The sequence below is a fragment of the Eptatretus burgeri genome, chromosome 9 (genome assembly GCF_056783735.1).
Source record: "Eptatretus burgeri isolate ZD-2024b chromosome 9, Ebu_testis_v1, whole genome shotgun sequence".
NCBI lineage: Eukaryota > Metazoa > Chordata > Myxini > Myxiniformes > Myxinidae > Eptatretus > Eptatretus burgeri.
Genome location: NC_140969.1, coordinates 22,243,223 through 22,267,909, shown reverse-complemented (window position 1 = coordinate 22,267,909; position 24,687 = coordinate 22,243,223). Strand labels below are relative to the sequence as shown.

General features: G+C 44.6%; 1 protein-coding gene across 5 annotated transcripts in view; it reads left to right on the top strand.

Annotated features, from left to right (window-relative positions):
- Positions 1-1,393: 1,393 nt before the first annotated feature.
- Positions 1,394-24,687, top strand: part of LOC147019694 (uncharacterized) — a 46,794-nt gene continuing 23,500 nt past the window's right edge. For 2 of the 5 annotated variants that reach the window (XM_085894341.1, XM_085894345.1), the window contains exons 1-3: positions 1,404-2,228; positions 14,035-14,157; positions 22,459-22,569. In XM_085894341.1, the coding sequence (XP_085750467.1) occupies positions 1,781-2,228; positions 14,035-14,157; positions 22,459-22,569 (682 nt within the window). In that variant the 5' untranslated portion in view covers positions 1,404-1,780. Of the gene's footprint in view, positions 2,229-14,034; positions 14,158-22,458; positions 22,570-24,687 lie in introns of all 5 variants that reach the window. The other 3 variants (XM_085894343.1, XM_085894342.1, XM_085894344.1) reach the window with 3 other exon arrangements.

The following is a 24,687-nucleotide window of genomic DNA, read 5'->3' as shown; positions in this document are numbered from 1 at the left end:
CTGATTAATTTTTGGTGGCGATTGGCCTTGACCTTCATGGTTAGCACCTCAGGTCAAACATATTTGACCCCAAGGTCAAATTTTCATTTTTAGGAACCATATCGTGTCGGACCTCAAATTGAACACCTCAATGAGTGCTTTCTAGATATGTCAAGCTTGAGACATTATGACGTCATTTGGTGACGTTATGAGGCAAAAGCATATTTTTCATGGTTACTCTGTAGAACGATTCTCATCGGAATCTCTCGAAGGCAGATATTCCTCAAGGAGTCGCTCCTGGTGGATAGCAGCTCTGTTCACCTCAGTGTGACCTTAAATAAGTCACACGTGGTCAACTTTTGGCAAGATACGGGTCACCCTGCGGCTGACATTGGTTTATTTGTTTGTCTGTTTGTTTGTGTGTTTGTTTGTGTGCAGGATATGTCAAAAAGTTGTGGATGGATCCGGATAAAATTTGGTAGGCAGGTTGGGTGTGTGACCCCGACGAATTGATTCGATTTTGGTGAAGATCCAGATCTGGATCCAGATCCGACGACCAGAAGTTTTTAAACTGATTCTTCACCATTGAGAGATAGGGCCAAACACAATATATGGCATGATATTTCAAAAATGTATTGGGCTCGGTATGTTCTCGGGGATCAGGCATTACGTGGCGGAGGTATGCGCTCTACTGCGTACCCTTCTCGTTACTTATTAGATCCACGCAAAAACAGCTTGTACCACGACTGCTGCATAAACAGCATCTGGGGGGAGCAAAAGGGGTGGGAGTCCGGAGGGAGGGGCTTATGGTGGGAGGAGGGAGATTTTGTGGGGTTCTCCTGGAGCTTTCTGTCGAACTCCACAAAAAGTTCGACTATTCCCACCCCGTCTCAAGCAGCTCCTCTGGGTTTGGTGGAAGGGCAAGCTGTTGCTCAAGCAGTGCAGCAAGCGGGGTATGCTGCAGGGCCGTGAAAAGCAATGAAGATTTGGTCCAATTGACCAACTATTATACCAGAAGGGGAAGAATAGCAAAATAGCATTTCCACCTTTTTTTGTATTCATCAGCAGCAGCAGCAGGGAATGTTTTGGAGGTGTATCCGGCGGTTCCACAAAGAAAGGTGTAACCATTTTTCCCTCCCGCAGTTCTTCTCATTTAGTTTTTCTTGTACGAGCATTGTATAGACTTGATTTGGAAAATGAGGGATAGTATGAAGATCAGTATTAATAGCAAACGTAGTGAGCTTCATACTCAAAGTGTGCACATGAGAGAATAGGAAACAACAACAACAACAACACAATACCCTAGCAATTTGGGATCCGTGTCGTCGGCTATGACCCTTTTGCTTCCGGTTTTTGTCATGGGGAATGATGCATGCCGGGAGATAAAGGCATCGTCGGAGACATGAAATACCCAAATATCAGACATGGTGTATATTTCCTCCACTGATTTTAATAAAGATATCTCCCGCATCATCAAAAAATAATTTTTAATCGTGATTTACATTATTTGATCGCTGATCCCGAATCCAGGCCGAAGTAACCGGAAATTGCAGCATCGAATGTAAGAAGAAGTCTACGTTCGCTTCTCGGCTTTGCCTATTCCATATTTAATGTGGTACATCCGGTAATCACCGGAAGAAGGAAGAATTTTTTTTTTTTAATTAAATCTTCGTCAGTGCAATCAAATTGCTCGGAACTGCGCAACAAGCCGCGGTGACTGCTGCAGCTTTTACCGTTCACCATCAGTCCGATATTACTCAAAAGGCTCTCGGACACGATCCGGCTTCGAACCGACGACAACATGGTTTCTGAAGCGTCTTTCGACCCACGGAGGAACTTCCCCGGTTGGTTGGCGGCGCAAGGTGTGCGTCCCGTCGTGGCGGCGGCTCTGGGGGCCGAGCTCGGTATCGAGACGTTCGAGGAGTTGCTGGCGTGCGCCGCGCATCCGACGCTTCTTCAAGAGCTGCTGCAGCTGGGTCGCCAACGCCTGCCGTTTGCCGCGTACGCCATGCTGCGCCGTCTGGCCGAGAGCGTGAGCGAACCCGCCGACCAGCAGTGCCATGCTCAGTCGGAGCCGCAACTGCCGACGAGCCTGGGCTCACTGCTCGGAGCTCTGGTGGCTCTTTTGCGCGGCCTGAGCGGCGAGTTGTTGCAGGCCGCCGCTACGTTCAGCCGTCTGGATATCAACTTGGGATCCGAGGCGAAGTCTTGGCTTCATGAACGGTCCGAGCATGAACACAGCCTTCCTGGTAACTTATACCCCCCCCCCCCACGCCTTGTAACATGTAATCACAGTTTGGATGAACACAGCCTTCCTGGTAACTTATACCCCCCCCACGCCTTCAAACATGTAATCACAGTTTGGATGAACACAGCCTTCCTGGTAACTTATACCCCCCCCACGCCTTGTAACATGTAATCACAGTTTGGATGAACACAGCCTTCCTGGTAACTTATACCCCCCACGCCTTGTAACATGTAATCACAGTTTGTATGAACACAGCCTTCCTGGTAACTTATACCCCCCCACGCCTTGTAACATGTAATCACAGTTTGTATGAACACAGCCTTCCTGGTAACTTATACCCCCCACGCCTTGTAACATGTAATCACAGTTTGTATGAACACAGCCTTCCTGGTAACTTATAACCCCCCATGACCCCCAGGCCTTGTAACATGTAATCACAGTTTGTATGAACACAGCCTTCCTGGTAACTTATAACCCCCCCCACGCCTTGTAACATGTAACCACAGTTTGGATGAACACAGCCTTCCTGGTAACTTATACCCCCCCCACGCCTTGTAACATGTAATCACAGTTTGGATGAACACAGCCTTCCTGGTAACTTATACCCCCCCCCACGCCTTGTAACATGTAATCACAGTTTGGATGAACACAGCCTTCCTGGTAACTTATACCCCCCCCCCACCCCTTCCAACATGTAACCACACTTTGGATGAACACAGCCCTCCTGGTAACTTATACCCCCCCACGCCTTGTAACATGTAATCACAGTTTGGATGAACACAGCCTTCCTGGTAACTTATACCCCCCCCACGCCTTGTAACATGTAATCACAGTTGGGATGACCACTGCCTTCCTGGTAACTTATACCCCCCCCCCCCACGCCTTTTAACATGTAATCACAGTTTGGATGAACACAGCCTTCCTGGTAACTTATACCCCCCCCCCCACGCCTTCAAACATGTAATCACAGTTTGGATGACCACAGCCTTCCTGGTAACTTATCCCCCCCCCCACGCCTTGTAACATGTAATCACAGTTTGAATGAACACAGCCTTCCTGGTAACTTATACCCCCCCCCCCCCACGCCTTGTAACATGTCATCACAGTTTGTATGAACACAGCCTTCCTGGTAACTTATACCCCCCCCACGCCTTGTAACATGTAATCACAGTTTGTATGAACACAGCCTTCCTGGTAACTTATACCCCCCCCACCGCTTGTAACATGTAATCACAGTTCGTACGAACCCAGCCTTCCTGGTAACTTATAGCCCCCCCCCCACGCCTTGTAACATGTAATCACAGTTTGTATGATCCCAGCCTTCCTGGTAACTTATCGCCCCCCCCCCCCACGCCTTGTAACATGTAATCACAGTTTGTATGAACACAGCCTTCCTGGTAACTTATACCCCCCCCCCCCACGCCTTGTAACATGTAATCACAGTTTGGATGAACACAGCCTTCCTGGTAACTTATACCCCCCCACGCCTTGTAACATGTAATCACAGTTTGGATGAACACAGCCTTCCTGGTAACTTATAACCCCCCCCCACGCCTTGTAACATGTAATCACAGTTTGGATGAACACAGCCTTCCTGGTAACTTATACCCCCCCCACGCCTTGTAACATGTAATCACAGTTTGGATGAACACAGCCTTCCTGGTAACTTATACCCCCCCCCCCCACGCCTTGTAACATGTAATCACAGTTTGGATGAACACAGCCTTCCTGGTAACTTATACCCCCCCACGCCTTGTAACATGTAATCACAGTTTGGATGAACACAGCCTTCCTGGTAACTTATACCCCCCCACGCCTTGTAACATGTAATCACAGTTTGGATGAACACAGCCTTCCTGGTAACTTATACCCCCCCCCACGCCTTGTAACATGTAATCACAGTTTGGATGAACACAGCCTTCCTGGTAACTTATACCCCCCCCCACGCCTTGTAACATGTAATCACAGTTTGGATGAACACAGCCTTCCTGGTAACTTATACCCCCCCCACGCCTTGTAACATGTAATCACAGTTTGGATGAACACAGCCTTCCTGGTAACTTATACCCCCCACGCCTTGTAACATGTAATCACAGTTTGTATGAACACAGCCTTCCTGGTAACTTATAACCCCCCATGACCCCCAGGCCTTGTAACATGTAATCACAGTTTGTATGAACACAGCCTTCCTGGTAACTTATACCCCCCCCCCACGCCTTGTAACATGTAATCACAGTTTGGATGAACACAGCCTTCCTGGTAACTTATACCCCCCCCCACGCCTTGTAACATGTAATCACAGTTTGGATGAACACAGCCTTCCTGGTAACTTATACCCCCCCACGCCTTGTAACATGTAATCACAGTTTGTATGAACACAGCCTTCCTGGTAACTTATACCCCCCCCCCCACGCCTTGTAACATGTAATCACAGTTTGGATGAACACAGCCTTCCTGGTAACTTATACCCCCCCCACGCCTTGTAACATGTAATCACAGTTTGTATGAACACAGCCTTCCTGGTAACTTATACCCCCCCCCCACGCCTTGTAACATGTAATCACAGTTTGGATGAACACAGCCTTCCTGGTAACTTATACCCCCCCCCCACGCCTTGTAACATGTAATCACAGTTTGGATGAACACAGCCTTCCTGGTAACTTATACCCCCCCCCCCACGCCTTGTAACATGTAATCACAGTTTGGATGAACACAGCCTTCCTGGTAACTTATACCCCCCCACGCCTTCAAACATGTAATCACAGTTTGGATGAACACAGCCTTCCTGGTAACTTATACCCCCCCCCACGCCTTGTAACATGTAATCACAGTTTGGATGAACACAGCCTTCCTGGTAACTTATACCCCCCCCCACGCCTTGTAACATGTAATCACAGTTTGGATGAACACAGCCTTCCTGGTAACTTATACCCCCCCCCCCCCGCCTTGTAACATGTAATCACAGTTTGAATGAACACAGCCTTCCTGGTAACTTATACCCCCCCCACGCCTTGTAACATGTAATCACAGTTTGGATGAACACAGCCTTCCTGGTAACTTATACCCCCCCCACGCCTTGTAACATGTAATCACAGTTTGTATGAACACAGCCTTCCTGGTAACTTATAACCCCCCCATGACCCCCAGGCCTTGTAACATGTAATCAGAGTTTGTATGAACACAGCCTTCCTGGTAACTTATAACAGCCCCGCCCCACGCCGTGTAACATGTAATCACAGTTTGGATGAACACAGCCTTCCTGGTAACTTATACCCCCCCCCACGCCTTGTAACATGTAATCACAGTTTGGATGAACACAGCCTTCCTGGTAACTTATACCCCCCACGCCTTGTAACATCTAATCACAGTTTGTATGAACACAGCCTTCCTGGTAACTTATAACCCCCCCATGACCCCCAGGCCTTGTAACATGTAATCACAGTTTGTATGAACACAGCCTTCCTGGTAACTTATAACCCCCCCCCACGCCTTGTAACATGTAACCACAGTTTGGATGAACACAGCCTTCCTGGTAACTTATACCCCCCCCCACGCCTTGTAACATGTAATCACAGTTTGGATGAACACAGCCTTCCTGGTAACTTATACCCCCCCCCACGCCTTCAAACATGTAATCACAGTTTGGATGAACACAGCCTTCCTGGTAACTTATACCCCCCCCCCACGCCTTGTAACATGTAATCACAGTTTGAATGAACACAGCCTTCCTGGTAACTTATACCCCCCCCCACGCCTTGTAACATGTAATCACAGTTTGGATGAACACAGCCTTCCTGGTAACTTATACCCCCCCACGCCTTTTAACATGTAATCACAGTTTGGATGAACACAGCCTTCCTGGTAACTTATACCCCCCCACGCCTTCAAACATGTAATCACAGTTTGGATGAACACTGCCTTCCTGGTAACTTATACCCCCCCCACGCCTTGTAACATGTAATCACAGTTTGGATGAACACAGCCTTCCTGGTAACTTATACCCCCCCCCACGCCTTGTAACATGTAATCACAGTTTGGATGAACACAGCCTTCCTGGTAACTTATACCCCCCCCACGCCTTCAAACATGTAATCACAGTTTGGATGAACACAGCCTTCCTGGTAACTTATACCCCCCCCCACGCCTTGTAACATGTAATCACAGTTTGAATGAACACAGCCTTCCTGGTAACTTATACCCCCCCCCCCCACGCCTTGTAACATGTAATCACAGTTTGGATGAACACTGCCTTCCTGGTAACTTATACCCCCCCCCCCACGCCTTTTAACATGTAATCACAGTTTGGATGAACACAGCCTTCCTGGTAACTTATACCCCCCCACGCCTTCAAACATGTAATCACAGTTTGGATGAACACAGCCTTCCTGGTAACTTATACCCCCCCACGCCTTGTAACATGTAATCACAGTTTGGATGAACACAGCCTTCCTGGTAACTTATACCCCCCCACGCCTTGTAACATGTAATCACAGTTTGGATGAACACAGCCTTCCTGGTAACTTATACCCCCCCCCCACGCCTTGTAACATGTAATCACAGTTTGGATGAACACAGCCTTCCTGGTAACTTATACCCCCCCCACGCCTTTTAACATGTAATCACAGTTTGGATGAACACAGCCTTCCTGGTAACTTATACCCCCCCCCCACGCCTTGTAACATGTAATCACAGTTTGGATGAACACTGCCTTCCTGGTAACTTATACCCCCCCCCCCCCACGCCTTTTAACATGTAATCACAGTTTGGATGAACACAGCCTTCCTGGTAACTTATACCCCCCCCCACGCCTTCAAACATGTAATCACAGTTTGGATGAACACAGCCTTCGTGGTAACTTATACCCCCCCCCACGCCTTGTAACATGTAATCACAGTTTGGATGAACACAGCCTTCCTGGTAACTTATACCCCCCCCACGCCTTGTAACATGTAATCACAGTTTGTATGAACACAGCCTTCCTGGTAACTTATAACCCCCCCACGCCTTGTAACATGTAATCACAGTTTGGATGAACACAGCCTTCCTGGTAACTTATACCCCCCCCCCCACGCCTTGTAACATGTAATCACAGTTTGGATGAACACAGCCTTCCTGGTAACTTATACCCCCCCCCACGCCTTGTAACATGTAATCACAGTTTGGATGAACACAGCCTTCCCGGTACCTCATACCCCCCCCACGCTTTGTAACATGTAATCACAGTTTGTATGAACACAGCCTTCCTGGTAACTTATACCCCCCCCACGCCTTGTAACATGTAATCACAGTTTGTATGAACACAGCCTTCCTGGTAACTTATACCCCCCCCCCCATGCTTTGTAACATGTAATCACAGTTTGTATGAACACAGCCTTCCTGGTAACTTATACCCCCCCCACGCCTTGTAACATGTAATCACAGTTTGTATGAACACAGCCTTCCTGGTAACTTATAACCCCCCCATGACCCCCAGGCCTTGTAACATGTAATCACAGTTTGTATGAACACAGCCTTCCTGGTAACTTATAACCCCCCCCCACGCCTTGTAACGTGTAACCACAGTTTGGATGAACACAGCCTTCCTGGTAACTTATACCCCCCCCCACGCCTTGTAACATGTAATCACAGTTTGGATGAACACAGCCTTCCTGGTAACTTATACCCCCCCCACGCCTTCAAACATGTAATCACAGTCTGGATGAACACAGCCTTCCTGGTAACTTATACCCCCCCCACGCCTTGTAACATGTAATCACAGTTTGGATGAACACAGCCTTCCTGGTAACTTATACCCCCCCACGCCTTGTAACATGTAATCACAGTTTGGATGAACACAGCCTTCCTGGTAACTTATACCCCCCACGCCTTGTAACATGTAATCACAGTTTGGATGAACACAGCCTTCCTGGTAACTTATACCCCCCCACGCCTTGTAACATGTAATCACAGTTTGGATGAACACAGCCTTCCTGGTAACTTATACCCCCCCACGCCTTCAAACATGTAATCACAGTTTGGATGAACACAGCCTTCCTGGTAACTTATACCCCCCCCCCACGCCTTGTAACATGTAATCACAGTTTGGATGAACACAGCCTTCCTGGTAACTTATACCCCCCCCACGCCTTGTAACATGTTAGCACAGTTTGGATGAACACAGCCTTCCTGGTAACTTATACCCCCCCCCCCCACGCCTTGTAACATGTAATCACAGTTTGTATGAACACAGCCTTCCTGGTAACTTATAACCCCCCCCCCACGCCTTGTAACATGTAATCACAGTTTGGATGAACACAGCCTTCCTGGTAACTTATACCCCCCCCCCACGCCTTGTAACATGTAATCACAGTTTGGATGAACACAGCCTTCCTGGTAACTTATACCCCCCCCACGCCTTGTAACATGTAATCACAGTTTGGATGAACACAGCCTTCCTGGTAACTTATACCCCCCCACGCCTTGTAACATGTAATCACAGTTTGTATGAACACAGCCTTCCTGGTACCTTATAACCCCCCTCCCCCACGCCTTGTAACATGTAATCACAGTTTGTATGAACACAGCCTTCCTGGTAACTTATAACCCCCCCACGCCTTGTGACATGTAATCACAGTTTGTATGAACACAGCCTTCCTGGTAACTTATAACCCCCCTCCCCCACGCCTTGTAACATGTAATCACAGTTTGTATGAACACAGCCTTCCTGGTAACTTATAACCCCCCCACGACCCCCAGGCCTTGTAACATGTAACCACAGTTGTATGAACACAGCCTTCCTGGTAACTTATAACCCCCATGACCCCCACGCCTTGTAACGTGCAACTACAGTTTGTATGAACACAGCCTTCCTGGGAACTTATAACCCCCCCCCACGACCCTCACGCCTTGTAACATGTAACCACAGTTTGTATGAACACGGCCTTCCTGGTAACTTATAACCCCCCCCCCACCACCCCAGGCCTTGTAACATGTAACCACAGTTTGCATGAGCACAGCCTTCCTGGTAACTTATAACCCCCCCCATGACCCCCAGGCCTTGTAACATGTAATCACAGTTTGTATGAGCACAGCCTTCCTGGTAACTTATAACCCCCCCCCACGCCTTGTAACATGTAATCACAGTTTGTATGAACACAGCCTTCCTGGTAACTTATAACCCCCCCCCCCCACGCCTTGTAACATGTAATCACAGTTTGTATGAAAATAGCCGTCCTGGTAACTTATAACTCCCCCACGACCCCCAGGCCTTGTAACATGTAACCACAGTTGTATGAACACAGCCTTCCTGGTAACTTATAACCCCCCCCCCCACGACCCTCATGCCTTGTAACATGTAACCACGGTTTGCATGAACACAGCCTTCCTGGTAACTTATAACCCCTCCCCCCCCCACGACCCCAGGCCTTGTAACATGTAACCACAGTTTGCATGAGCACAGCCTTCCTGGTAACTTATAACCCCCCACGACCCCCAGGCTTTGTAACATGTAACCACGGTTTGCATGAACTGGGTGTTTGAGGTTGCTCTCACCTCTTGGTGCTTTTGTCAGGAACAAGTTATCCTGCTGTTGTGTCGACTGCCAAGCATATAACCTGATGGGTTTCAACTCGAGAATAATCCGAGGACAAACGATCCAGACTCTGTGAGCTTTAAATGGTGAGAGCGTCCACTCGGAGGTCTGTGAGGTCGGGGCGTCGAATGGTACGGCCTGCATCCATGTTTGACGCTCAGTATTTAAAAAGGATAGAGCGTGCTGAGCAAACACCACAGGTTGGCAATAATTGCGCAGGAGACTTGATGGTTTCCTCAACTAATTTGGTCCGCTGGACCAAATTTTCATTGGTCTTCACGGTCATGCAGCATACCTGCCTGCTGGACTGCTTGAGCATTAGCTTGCCTTTCACCAAGCCCCCCACCGGCGTAACAAGGGGTGTAGGGGGCGAACGGGACAGCCCCCCCCCCCGAGTGCAACTTTTAAGAGAAGCGGCGAATTTGTTTTGTTGCATCATTGATCACTATCGGCACATCTCAGGTCAATTTCCCATGGCGGGTGAAAGCGGAAGCACAGGTAGGGGTTGAACTGCACAAATGGCCCCGGCCACCCCACCCTCCGCTTGCTGACCAATGGTTGTAGCCAACGACGTCTCAAAGAGAGGGGGCGGGTAAAAATGAGCGAGCGGCATTCTGGGAAACTAAACTCAAAGATGAGGCAGTGAGGTGTTGGCGTTTCATTCCAGTGTTCGTAGCTCATTCCTTTGTTCGTGTGTTCCCGTGTGTGTGTTCCCATGTGTTCCTCATCAGAGGCCTACCTCGAGATTGGAATATTTGACACCCAAGGCGGACCCTTTCTGTGGTACCTGCCCCCGAGATGAATAATTAAAAAAAAAAAATCAAATACACAGAAAACATTATCAAGTGTGCTCGTAATATTTCAAGTGGATTACAGTACTGTACCTGTAGGAAACAAATTGGAAATAAGAAAATAGATTTTAACAAGCCGGGAGGCGACAATGGTTCGCGGGCATTATTGAGGAAGCCCTACCGTAAAAACATCTCTTCCATCAAAATTGACCAAATCAATTTGGCACCCAAATTGACCAAAGCACCCCCCAGCCCCCCTCCCCCAGCTGTCACTCGGGATGGACTGCCTTCCCCACACCCTCCTAAGTGTGCCAATGTGTCCCATTCCTGTGAACCACACAGTCACAACAACTGAACCCTTATTAGGCCGATGACGATTTAGAAAGGTGGAAAACAAATGTGTAACTGTTTAGTTGCACGTGCGCTGTACTTGATTTGATTTGCAATAATGTTTAATTAGGCTTTGTGTTTAATTCAGCATGTGAGTTACGAGGGGCCGGCAATTTGCCATCTCACCCGAGCAGAATTTTTCTTCGATACGCCACTGCCAAGCCCAGATGTGCTTGGGGCCAGGGCGGGGATTATATGTTCATTCTTATTATTGCCATATGATACTACTATTAAAATTAATATTATTTATATTCAAACTAACAACTCATCCATTCATAGTGGACGTGAATGTTTCTGGGTTCTACGTAGTGAATTGGCCTTATCAACGGAGGAGGTCATGATGATCATTTTGGTGCATCACATTCCACATCAGAAAGCTCTCATAGAACTCCACAAAAAACATACCCCACACACTTGCATGTATCTTTGTTAGAAACAAAATCAAAGCCATAAACCAACTCGCAATACCATTGTTCCAATACAGCTGCGGAATAATAAACTGTCCACAATCAGAGATCAATGTTAGACATCAAAACAAGAAATCTCGTCACCATTCACACAATGTTCTACAAAAACCATCGCATCCCGAGAATGTACCTGCCGAGATGAGAGGGAGGGAGCAACCTGATGGAACTCAACCAGGTGCACACAGTGGTGAGTTTAGGACTAGCTGAGTATGTGAAATGCTCAACAGACTATCGGATTCAATTTGTGAACAAACATGAACACAACAAACCTGAAAAAATATTCCTAATTCACCTTGCAAGGAATTTCCAGAAACAGGTGTGAACATCAGATGCACCGCACAGGAAAATGAAACAACGAATGCAGCCCCAATAATTGCAAAAAATACAAAATAAATATATAAAATGAAATATCAACAAATGAACACCAACAGCTGGGAGAATGACAAAAGACCAGGGAAATACAAAAAATAATTTGTCCGAGTTGTGATCGACAAAGAAGGCTCATTGGAATCGCAAAGAAGAGGTCAGCTCAACTGGAACGGAGAAGGAATCATAAATGCCCAAGATCAGGGACACCACACTAATGGATATGAAAAGATAGTGGGACTGAGCCAGACGGATAAGTGTGTGTTCTGCAAGACAGAAACAGAAAGTACAAGTCACCTGCTTTCGAGATGCAAAAAACTATCAGAACAACTTTACACGCAATGGCACAACAAAGAATGCAAAGTGATTCATTGGCATATCTGCAAAAACCTCAACATCTCAGTTTCCGAAAATTCATGGAAACATGAACCAAGGGCGATCATTGAAAATAAAGAAGTTGTGCTCACGTATGACCTGATGATCCCATCGAGCCTTGTTCTTTATTGTGCGGCCCCTGAGATGCAGCCAATAATATACAAATGTGAAAACACCCCATCATAATCCATCCTAAATGCTATCAAATTGAGCTAATGGTTTCAAATGAGTGTTCCAATGCGAAGCACAAAAGTAACATCAGTAGATGGCAGTATGCAAACAATTATGCTTGCAGCCCAGCAACCACAACGGAAAAAAACCAAATCGTATGTGGAGGCAGAGCCTAATAGCAGCCATTTTGGAGTCCTGCAGGTGGTGTGGTGGCTTTTTCACTGATGTCTTATCGGAAAAAGTGCCCCCACCCCCTCTAAAAATAGTGACGATCACTGCCAAAGGGCGTGAACATAGAAAACAAAGCCTTGTGACCGGACATCATTTTCGGGAACAAAAAGGAAAAGACAGCATTGCTGATTGAGATATCAGTACCCAGCGATTTTGGCTTAAATAATGCAGAAATCAAGAAAATTACATAAAAACAGGACCTCAACAATGAGATCAAAAGATCTTGGAAGGTGAAGAGCATCAAAATTGCACCAGTGATAATTGGAGCAACAGGAATAATAAAGAACCTCACTGAGATTTTGAAAATCATTCCCAGAAACATTACCCCAAACAAACTACAATTGGAGGCAGTCCGGGGGTCGGTGACGATGCTGAAAAAAAGCCCTCGGAACAAAACTCTGAGAACAACAAAGTTGAACAGCTTGGTCACTGAACTGTGATCCCTTGCCAAAGTGAACATGGATACTTTGAGAACTTCGTTCCATCTCCTCAAACCTACAAATGGAGATAATCAACGACACGATACTCATCCATTTATAGTAGATTATTATATACCAGCAGGTACCCGTGGAAATGCCACATAATGTAAAATGTACTTCAACAATATTATTCAAAGAAGAGTTACTTGATTAAATCACCCCCTCCCAACCATAAGTCCTCAACCCCCCTCCCCTCCCAACCACAAGTCCTCAACCCCCCCTCCCAATCACAAGTCCTCAACCCCCCCCCCCCTTTCCAACCACAAGTCCTCATCTTGTTCTTCAAAGCAAGAGGGCATTAATGACATAAAGAGGTTGAAATTTGATCAAGAGGTTAAATTAAATCGAGAGCTTTAAATTAAATATCGACAAAACAACATTGAGGTCACAATCTCAGCAGATGCGATAGACAGACAGATTAGCAAGCGGATTCTTACATAGATGATGGATACATAGCCCGAGTCCAGGAGTGTAGATCATACTGTTAATACCTATGTCTCGTGTGAGCGAAACTCACCCAAGTTTGTGCGAGGCTTCCATCCCACGTCTTCTATTCTAGGTTGTACCCCATTCCCCTACTCACCTTCCTATCATCCCTCTATTCACACCAATGTATTCTGGTCATTCCCATCCTCAATCATCCAGACTTATATTTGCCAATTATCAAAATACTGCATTAAATACAAGTGCTGCTCATCCTCTTTTCGAACCTTCGTGTGTGCGTGCGTGCGTCCCTCCCTGCTATATGTAGGTCTGGCTCAGAGGTCTCTTTGAGTTCTGTGATGCACAATCTTTGAACAAGAAAAGAGAGTTTACCTCAATTCTGCTGATTTTTTTTCATTCTCCACACATTTTTAACATGTCTCCCACTTTAACTTTTCTTTGTTATTTTGCTATAAACATGCAAGAGACAAATGGTTTTATCGAGCCTGCAAGTTTGTGGCGTCTTTACTTTGTGTGTCTTCAGAGCAATCTAATGATGACAGTTACGAGAACCTTGAATCTGTGCCCGATGAGCCTCACCTGGAGGAGACCCCGCCTTCAATGGAGACTGCTTGGCAAGGTTACTCACGTGATGTTCCTTGCCAACGTAAGAACAGTTTGATACCTATTTGCTAAAGCTTTCAAACTGGTCATTCAGTTTCTGGGCATCTCTCTTGGTCACAGTTTACTTTGTTTTGGTGGCTTATAATTTGCTTTAATTGCTCAATCGGTGATGGATTTTTTTTTTGTTATTTTCCAGTGTTAGAATTTGTTTTCTTGCAAGTCTTAGTCAAATTTTTGATTCATTATAATGGAACGGGGAATTCAGAGTTGCTGCCAAGGCCTCTTCTAAAATTAATATGAACTTTCTTGTTTCTTCCTTCTACTTTGGATATAAAGTTGTTTTGTTTGTTTGGAGACTGAAGCTCATGGCAGAGCTTGGTTCACATATATTCCACTTGTTCCAATCTATACACCAGACTATCTCATTAATTAATATTTTAAAGATGGAGGTGGCCATCACAATTCAGGAAAAAGTTCCCATGCATACCCCAAGTATAATCACCAGGTTTCGATGCATATCGTCCCACAAACAAACAGACACGTATATTTCAACATATCCCCCATCCACATCTATGATGACTATGGTTTTCATTTTACTATAACACAGAAAATGAGCGTATTTTAGAACGATTCAATTTCCAGGACTTTGATTATTGTTTTATTTTGTGATAACATCCAATTTTCAAGTTATTCTGTATAATGGTGCATGAGTGCATTAAATCGTTTGATAATTCCCCACTTTTACATAAAAGTAAAAACCTAGGTTGGAGGTGGCCATCCCAACTTAGTAAAACGTTCCCATGTACAGCCAGAGTACAACCACCAAGTTTCAACTGATTTCATCCAACGGTTTAGGACTGCATAATAGTAGTAACCAAGTTGTTTTCAATTCTATAAGGTTTTCATTCAGAGATCTGTACTGCACTAAAAAAGGGAATTTGTACATTTATATAGTGAGTTGTTTGTTTGTTTATATATGCTTCAAAAACTTGAAAAAAAAAATACTGAACCAAATCCAACTAAATTTTACATGTTTCCTAAGGGTACCTCGAGTTAGTCCACGGGCCAAGGCCCTAATTTTCATGAATCGGTATCGGATTAGTGGCAATTGTTTATGATGTTTTTCAGATGTGTATATATCTCAGGCATCATTTAAGCCTGGGTAGCCCTCGTAATATGGTAGCTTAGCAGTAGTTACCCTTGATTTTCTATTTTTAATCAGGAAAAAATTAGGAAAATTGAATTTCAGCTTCATGACGTGCAAAATGTTTTTATAAAAATGATCAAATATATTTTTATTTTGTTACAGGTAATTGGTTGGTATGATGTAAATACAAAGATTGTCAATGATGTGGGTATATATATTGAGAAATAAATTATATTATGAGAATTTAAGTCCCTAATATTCTTCAATATGGAATTCTGTGGCTGACACTTTATTCTATATGTCAAAGACTATTGTATTTAAGAGAATGCTTTATATGCCCAAAACATCCCCAATCACTGGCAATAACTGAATAAGTATTATTTACTTAAAAAATATGTATGAATTTTGAAAATTTAACATTCAGTTACCCCTACCCCCAAAATTGAAAAATAACACATTTTTATATTTGTTACAACTGATGAATGCATATCATTAAATACCTTGGTAGGATATATTTATATCACATTTACATTTATCTACTAGTCATTAGGGAACATAAATGCATGATTTATTTGCTTTGCTTTACTTTTGTGGTGATGGATATGGCCATACGCTACTTTGTTTCAGGTGTACCAGACAGGGCCCAACAGAGATGTCCACTGACCATCCTGCCAAGCGACCTCGAGTTGGCCATGAGGATTGTGTTTGTATAGTGCACAGTCCGAATGAAGACATTACAGCACCTCTCGTTCAACTGAAGGATAATAACTCCTGGAAAACAATACTGCGGGCTGCAAAGATACGAAATCATCAGCCCCTTCTGGATATTGCTAAACAATTGAATGGAAATGAACTTCCACCATTAACATACCATGCAAAATGCCGAAAATTCTTTACAATGAAGAAACAGTTGGAGGCTATAGAGCGTAAGGAATCACCCATTGACAAGCTCCATGAAATTGCAACTGTTAGAAGATCTATTCGAGAACAACCCAGTACTTCCAGGGTATATGAACAGAAGTGTATCCTGTGTCAGAAACAGAGCAAGTATATACAGTATCTGGGTCCAAGACCCATGAAGTCTTGCAGAAATGCGTAACTACTGGAGCAGATGCCAAACTTCATGAAGTTGCTGTTAATAAATTAGATGACAGAGTAGTTGCCTTACTTAGTAGAGAAGCAGTAGCTGCAGAGGCTCATTTTCACAGGTCATGTTACAGAGCATATACCAAAGAAGATTATGTGAAAAAATGTTCATCTACTGACAGTCCAGCTGAAAATGAATACTGTAAAATTGAGGACAAAGCCTTCCAGTATGTACGTCATTATATCCGGTGCAATTTATTTGTGAACCCCCGTGCTATAATGTTTAATGATCTCCGGACCATGCTACTTGACCACATGAAAGAGTTGGGTTGTACACAGGTCTCAGATTCAACTAGGAAGAACCTACGCCGCAAGTTAGAGGAAGAATTTCAGGATTCTGTGAATATTATTAGTGATGAGAAAGGTCGGCTTGTAATTTATCCAGATAGTATCTCTCAAGATAAATTGGTTCTTGACATTCTGAATTTACAGTGCTCAAGAACTAAGCATCCTGAAGTCAAATGAATCTGACAATAGGACAATATTGACAAAAGCAGCATTGATACTTTGTGCTGATATTTTGGTCCATAATCATACAGAAATTTGGCCCCCACAGCGAGATGAATTGAACAATGCAGATGCATTCTTGTCTACATCTGTAATTCATTTTTATCGCACAGTAAAGCAGGAACATGTGGAGATGAAAACCTAACAGTTTCAGCCAATAGGCAAATCAAGTCCTTTGGGCAAGACCTCATTCATGCTGTAACTAGGAGAAACAGAAGAAGAAAAAGACTTGTATGCTGATCATGAAGAGGCCGATACAAGAGTTATGCTGCAGATCATGGTTACAAAGCTGTGGTCATTACAGCTGAAGACACTGATATCCTGGTCCTTGCTCTGGCCCTGAATGGTACTATTGGATGTGCAGTATATCAACGAAGAGATACCCAATCACGTCAACAGTTCATTGACATAAACAAAATGGCCTTACACCATGGTGATGATGTGTGCAAAGCCATCATTGGGTTGCATGCATTCACAGGTTGTTATACTGTAAGTGCCTTTGCTGGAAAGGGCAAGGTGAAGCCATTAAAATTACTTCAGAAATGTCCAGATTTCTATAAATGTCTGGGCAATCTGGGGGAATCTTGGGAGCTGTCAGATGAACAGTTCAGAGATTTAGAGGCCTTCACTTGCAGAATGTATCTGCCACAACTGCTAAGCTGTTGTGATATCAATGAATGTCGCTATCTGATGTTCTGCACTCGAAAATGGGAAGGGGACTCTTCACAACTGCCTCCATGTCATGATACACTGTATCAACACACTCTCCGTGCTAACTACCAGGCAGCCATTTGGAGACGTAGCTTAGAGCAAGAGATTTGTGCTCCTGATCCAGTTGGACATGGCTCGACTCTAGAAGACAACAGTGCCCTCGGTGTCAAGTGGATGACTGGATTGCCTGCTCCAGAGACAGTTCTTGATATACTGAGTTGTAATGTCGTAGAGTTTGCAAAACTCCACATTGCTCATGCATAGGAAATGGGCTGAAGTGCACTTTGATGTACAAGTTACAAACCTGTGAAAACGGACTACAAGATGATGAGGAAAATGACGAAGGACCAGACTTCCATGAGGAATATGAGGAGGAAGATTGACTTTCTAAAGTGCCTTAGTTTATAGTGTTTGTAGTGCTCCAAAGTGCTTTGGTAACCTATTAAATTCCTAGTGATGTTAACAAATAGACAAGAGTGATAACCAGTAATATAATATGCTATGTCATGTTGTATGGTACATCATTAAGCAAATGGATGAAAAAAGCATATTTTTCTAATTTAGGGGGGTAGGGTAGCTAAATGTAAAATATTAAAAAAGCTAAATATGTTGATGAATTTCTGATGCATTACCAGTTACTAGCAATGATTGGGGATGTTTTTCATGCCGAAAGCACAGCTTTATCTCCATTAGTTTTATGAATATTGAATAAAACGTCCATATGCAAAATCAAATGTGAGGCTATTTTTTTGCTAATTTTGTGGTAAAAATGGAAAAATCTTAAAATTAATCAATTTTAAAAATATTTTTTGTGTTTACAAATCATTGTTAATTTATTTGATACATATTGAAAGCAAGTTTTGGTTATTGTGGTCAATATTTTGGAAAATTTTAATGAAATTTCAATTTTCATCACTTGTACTACCTAAAAAACAGACTATTGAGGGTAACCACTATTAAGCTACCATATTGCGAGGGCTACCCAGGCTTAAATGATGCCTGAGACATGTACCCAACTGAAAAACATCATAAACAATTTCCACTAATTCGATACCGATAAACCCCATGGCCCATGGACTAAGTATGGTTTCTCGCAAGTGTGGCTTCAAGGTGGGGCGAAGACCCCAATTCTCTGTATGTAAACGTTTATCGTATAGCACCACTTAGTGCTATCCAGTATTACTAATAATCTTCTATTGAAGATATTATATTTATATTATAAACATATATATTTTCATACATGTGTGTGTGTGTGTGTGTATATATATATATATGTATGTATATATGTATATATATGTATATATATATGTATATATGTATATATGTATGTATATATATATATATATTGTTGTGAATTCGCGCCCGCCGGCGTGCGAACGGCCATGCAACTCGAATCGCGGCACGTCACCCACCGGACGGACAATTCTGTCGTGACCCTCTCGGACTAACGCCGGGAGCTAGTCACGGGTGGGCCTTTCGGCCTCACCACGATCGTGCCAATCGGCCACCCGCGTGGGATAGGGTTGTTCGCCAAACTCGACCTACCTAAGTACCCACGCGGAGGGTAGACCGGGCGATTGCACCTCACCGCAGGTCGACTCCGGACACGGGCCGCTTAAGCAATCCGTTCCGTACTATCGGGATAACCGAGCGGTGTTATCGTCGGCCTCGACGGTTCCGATTAATTATCGGGCGTATTAAGCCCACTACCAACCCTTTACGTGAAGCAAGATGGAGATTCAATTAAAGAAAAGACGAAGTGAAACGGGAAAACAGTTCAACATGATGCACATTTATTCTGCGGCACACGGAGAGCACACATATACAATTAAAACAATTATGCACAAAAAGCAAATGTAACAAAAGAAACAATGACGCAGAGATACTACCGACTAAGACCGACACACGGCAACACTTAACAGTTTTACTTCACCAGACTGGCGCCACACACACACGTTTACACAGAAACAAAAGAAAAGGCCACCCTCAAAGACAAGGGGGCAGACGGGGCCTGTGGGCCAATATTTGCGCGGGATCTGAAAGAGCGGTCAGGTCCGCGAGACCGGGTGGGTCCTACCCGCGTCTTTGTGATGAGCCGCAAATGTGGCAGCGCGGCGGTGCTCCGACTTCGTGCTCCTTCGCGGGTTTCGTTGGCACTGCTTGGAGTGGGGTGGGAACGGGGCCCCCTTTTCGCACTATCTCAGCGCGGGGGAAAAGGGGGGGGAATTGTTGATGCTCTGGGGAAAGAGTATAGCTGGCTTGCTTGGGTCCCATGACGAGCGATTCCATGCGACCTCGTCGCTGACCGCCGTCTTCCTTGCCTCGGACCCGAGCTCCTCGGTCTCTTCCCCCAATTCTCCTCAGCCGACTGCCGAAAACCACCGGGACGCCCTCGCCTCCTGACTCCACTCCGCGCTCCAAACTGCCTCTGCCCAAAACTCTCTCCGCTCTTCTGCCACTCTCCGCTCTTCTGCCACTCTCCGCTCTTCCAAGGCCGACTCTGCCTTTTCTGCCACTCTCCGCTCTTCCAAGGCCGACTCTGCCCAAACCGACTCTGCCCAAAATCGCCCTGCGCTCGGCGCTTTATAGGCCGGCAGGAGAACCCATATGCAAATTTCTGGATCAGAACGAGCTCGGGGGTGGAGCCACGCTCGCCCATTGTACGGAGGAAAATGGGCGTGAATCTCCCCTGATCCTAGAATTTGCATATCTCGATTCCACACAGACGCGCCTGGAGGCAGGGCCAAACCGCCCCGCGCATGCTGATTGGACGGATCAGAAGTGGGCGTGTAGCATTCCTGATCCGAATTCTCGTCGGAAAGGCCGCATTTTGCACTCGCGGCTCGGCGCGCGTCCCGTACAAGCCCAGGACAGCCCGACGCTCGGTGCTCACAGGTGGTGCGGGAATGGCCGCAGAAGGAGAGAGGTGAAGGTGGTGGAGGGTTTATGGTGGTGGTTTATGGCCATGATGCCGTTCGGAATGGCGGTGATGCGATGTTTGCGGGAGCGATTTGTGAAGGTAAAGATCGTGGCTGTTGGCGTTGTTGTTCTTGTGAAGCGGCGTTGTGGTTGGTGGTTGTTGTGTGATGGCGGTTGAGACGTGGTTGGTTCAAAATAAAGATAGAACAGAAAAACGGCTATCTCAAAGTGTCACAGCCCGAATGAATCACATTTATTCCCTCTAAACAACGGGTTTGGGGCTAACTACACATGTACTTACAGAGATATCTCACCTACGGGACCTGAATGGTGGTTTGCGAATTTCCACTACCGCAACTATATATATATATATATATATATATATATATATATATATATATATATATATATATATATATATATATATATATATATATATATATATAATTGGTTCGCGGGTGCCAGCAGTGACCACTATTTTCGTTGTGCCTGTGTGTCTCTGTCTGTCTGTTTGTGACTCTCTCCAGAGCATAGCTCCGTGACGTTTGATGCGATCTTGATGAAACTTGGACACAAGCTGGATATCATGGTCTAGTTGTGTCTTTTTGTATGAGGGGCGTCCCACGTCCCTTGTGGGCGGAGCCACGCCCACTTGAACTTTTTTTTTTCTCGCAATTTCATTTCCTAGAAGCTGTGCGTAATGTCCATAAGTACAACATATAAAAATACGATTTTACTTGGTCAATTTTGATGGAAGAGATAGGTTTTTACGGTAGGGCTTCCTCAAAAGCTTCCACTAACTCAATTGTACCTATCGTGGCATTGTTCAATAATGCCCGCGAACCATCTTCGCCTCCTGGCTAGTAGTTGTATTTTCTGTCTGTCTATCTGTCCATCTATAGAATCAGCCCCACTGCTGGTAACCCCATCATATTGCATACTGTTGGAATCCTCTTGGCAAATAGAGATGCAAGAAAACAATTTCAAACTTGCAGGGTAGGGGGTTCAGTGTGGGGGGAAGACCCCAATTCTCTCGATGTAAATGTGTATTATATAGCGCCACCCTGTGGTATGCAGTATTCCAAATCATCTTATATCTACACTCTAAATTCCTTCTGCATAAGGTGTGGGTACCTCTGCTCGTCTTGGATAGAGAAAGTTTTTAAAACGACTTAACAATACACATTACGGTGATGTTGAAATCTGAGTGAGAATAATTAGAAATTTTCGAAATGTTTCATTTCACTCATTTTAAGTGGACGTTCAAACCAAAGCAAACACAGAGCTTCACAATGAAGCAGAAGTTAATTAATTAATTAATTTTATTATTATCAGTTTTTTGCTCATGTCTGAAAGTGTAAACAACAAGGATGGTTGATGAAGGTGATGAAAGTTGACTTCTAAGCAGATGGAAGATGACCTCATGCAAATGATAGAGTGAATAGAGCAGAATGTTTGTGAAGTACAACATGTCTTTTGATTAAATCCATCCCAAGGCGACTGGTAAAATTGCCAAGTACTATTATAATACTATAAACCGCTGGGACTTGTCACTCACTCTCCCACCAGTTGCGGCACTACACAATACTCATATACTTAGATAATTTGCATCATCCCCTGCCGAACACCCACGAGTATGAATTTTATTCACACCTACAATCCAACCCAGACACACTCCAAGTACAACCACCAAATTTGGACTCGTTCCATCCAGCGGTTCAGGTGTGCATACAAGTCAAGCACACCCACAAACCAAATTATATATGGTATGATTGATGAAGTGCTGAATCCAAGTGTAATATTGTCCTTCTCTGATCATTTGTCATATAATTTGTTTATAAAGATAATGTCTGCTTTGTAAGGGTGCAACTCTGCCATAGCTTATTTGCCTGCCTTTCCTGTCGCTCTTCTTAGGAATTGATGAGCAATATGACTTGCCTGAAAACATCTCAAGTTCCCCAGTGGTTGGCTCAGGAGTGCAAATCCATGAGAACATTCGGGTGAAGACGGAGTGGAACCCACAAGGTGCAATGCAATCGGGACAGTGGCAAAGATGAACGGGAAAATAATCGTTAGCACCTTGAAAACTGTTCTGGATAAAAATTTCTCACATTTACGCTTAAAGTTTACCTGTTGGTAGTTTTCCATCTGGGTACTTTATTCACTTATAGGATGTACGCAGCTCTGCTTGTCAGCAACATTGAGTGGCCATTCAACATTGCCTGAGGACATTGTGATTGGCCTTTTCTTTACATTGTAGTCTTTGTATTAACCACTTACCTATAATGGTGTTTTGTAAGCTGTTCCAGGAATTCAATGCAGCTATGATGAAGGGGTGCTGATAGAAGTCCGCATCACAATGTTGTGTGACTTAGTGTACCGTGAAGGTTGTGGGGAATCCCAGCAAGATGCTGCTCTTATCATTCTTGATAACGTGACAGTTGTGGGTAATCTCAGCAAGATGCCACTCTTGTCATCCTTGATAACGTGACAGTTGTGGGTAATCTCAGCAAGATGCCGCTCTTGTCATTCTTGATAATGTGACAGTTGTGGGTAATCTCAGCAAGATGCCGCTCTTGTCGTTCTTGATAGTACAGGTCATAGGGATGGGAGTTATTGAAACAAGATCGGTGAGTTGCTGTAATGCATGATATAGATGATACTCATGAAACTGAAAAGTAACAGATCACCAACAAGACAGGTTGTGGACTTTAGAAGTTGGTGACCCTGTCTTGGATGGAATTGAGCTTTTCAAAATGACTTATGACTTATTTTGAGCTTTATTCAGCACAGCATTAATTTTGTTGCTGTCTTTGCCATAATTGGTTGGTAGTTGAACTGAGGCCACGAATAGCACTACGACTGGGCTCCTTTCATTACCAGCTTGGGTGATATGCCTGGTGTTGGCTTAATGGTTAGGGTGGTGGGCTTTGAATCCCGCTCAGCTGTTGAATTAATACCAGGTGGGGTTAACTCGGCCTGTCATCCTTCCGAGTTCGGCAAAATGAGTGCCAGCATGCCGGTATCCTGTGTCGGAGTGGCAACCCTTCCAGGATTGTGCCCAATAGCAAAGGAGATTGGTTAAACAGCACCAACGCTCTGCACAGAGTATGGTCCCAATCTCCTCCTCTCCTTGGGTGATGCACGAGATGAATAGTGTGACATGCTCTGGACTGGCTGGGCCAGCGTAGTCATTGGGAGGAATAATTGGTAACAGCATAATTTTCATAATTGGGGAGATATTATGACTTTTTTTTTTCTTTATTTAAAAACATAGTATGGGCTTGTGGAAGACCTAGAACACTGAACGGACCAGGATGTTAAAAAAAAACAGTAGAAAGGGAAGTGGGAGAGGGGGTGCAATAACAGAGTAAGGTAGAGGGACAAAATAGAGAGAGAGACTTAGAGGGATAGGGGACATGGGGAGGAATGAGAGCAAGGGGAAGGCATGGGGGTGCAAACTGTCAATCACAGAATATGTCGTGTTCCAAATGAAACGCCATGTTTTTGAACGTTAGCCACGAACAAGACAGTGATGATGACAGCCATAAAAGTGCCACCACGATAAAGAAGAAAGTAAAATTTAGTTTCACACTCCACTTTAAAAAAACCAAAAACATTTGGTTGACGGGGGGGAGTGTTAAGATTGAAAACCTAGTGGATGTCAGGCTGACTGTGCAGCAGAAAACAAATTTGTTGAGTTCATTGAGACTAAGTAATTGTGGACTACAATGGAAGTACAGTTGGACCCACTTAATAGAATCACGGTTAATAAAATCACCCGTATTATAGAATCAAAATCGTTGAGACCGATTCCATTGTATCTAAATGTACACAATTTTTCCCGTTTATTAGAATCAAAAACTCGCTTAATAGAATCAGCTGCTGGCCATCCACTTCGACAGTTCAGCGCCTACTGGCCGCACAGTTCCAACTTTTGCCAACAGGAGGCTGACGTCACGCTAAAAATAACGCTATGCCACTACAGTGATTTCGGTAGTCATTGTACAGATAGGCAGACGGCTGACAGCTGCAGTCTAAGCACTAGGCGTGTCGTCATTTCCACGATGGACAGAAAACGAAAGCGGACGGATCGTTCAAACATTAATAAAGCACAAATCCTGAGGGACTATGACGCTTTGC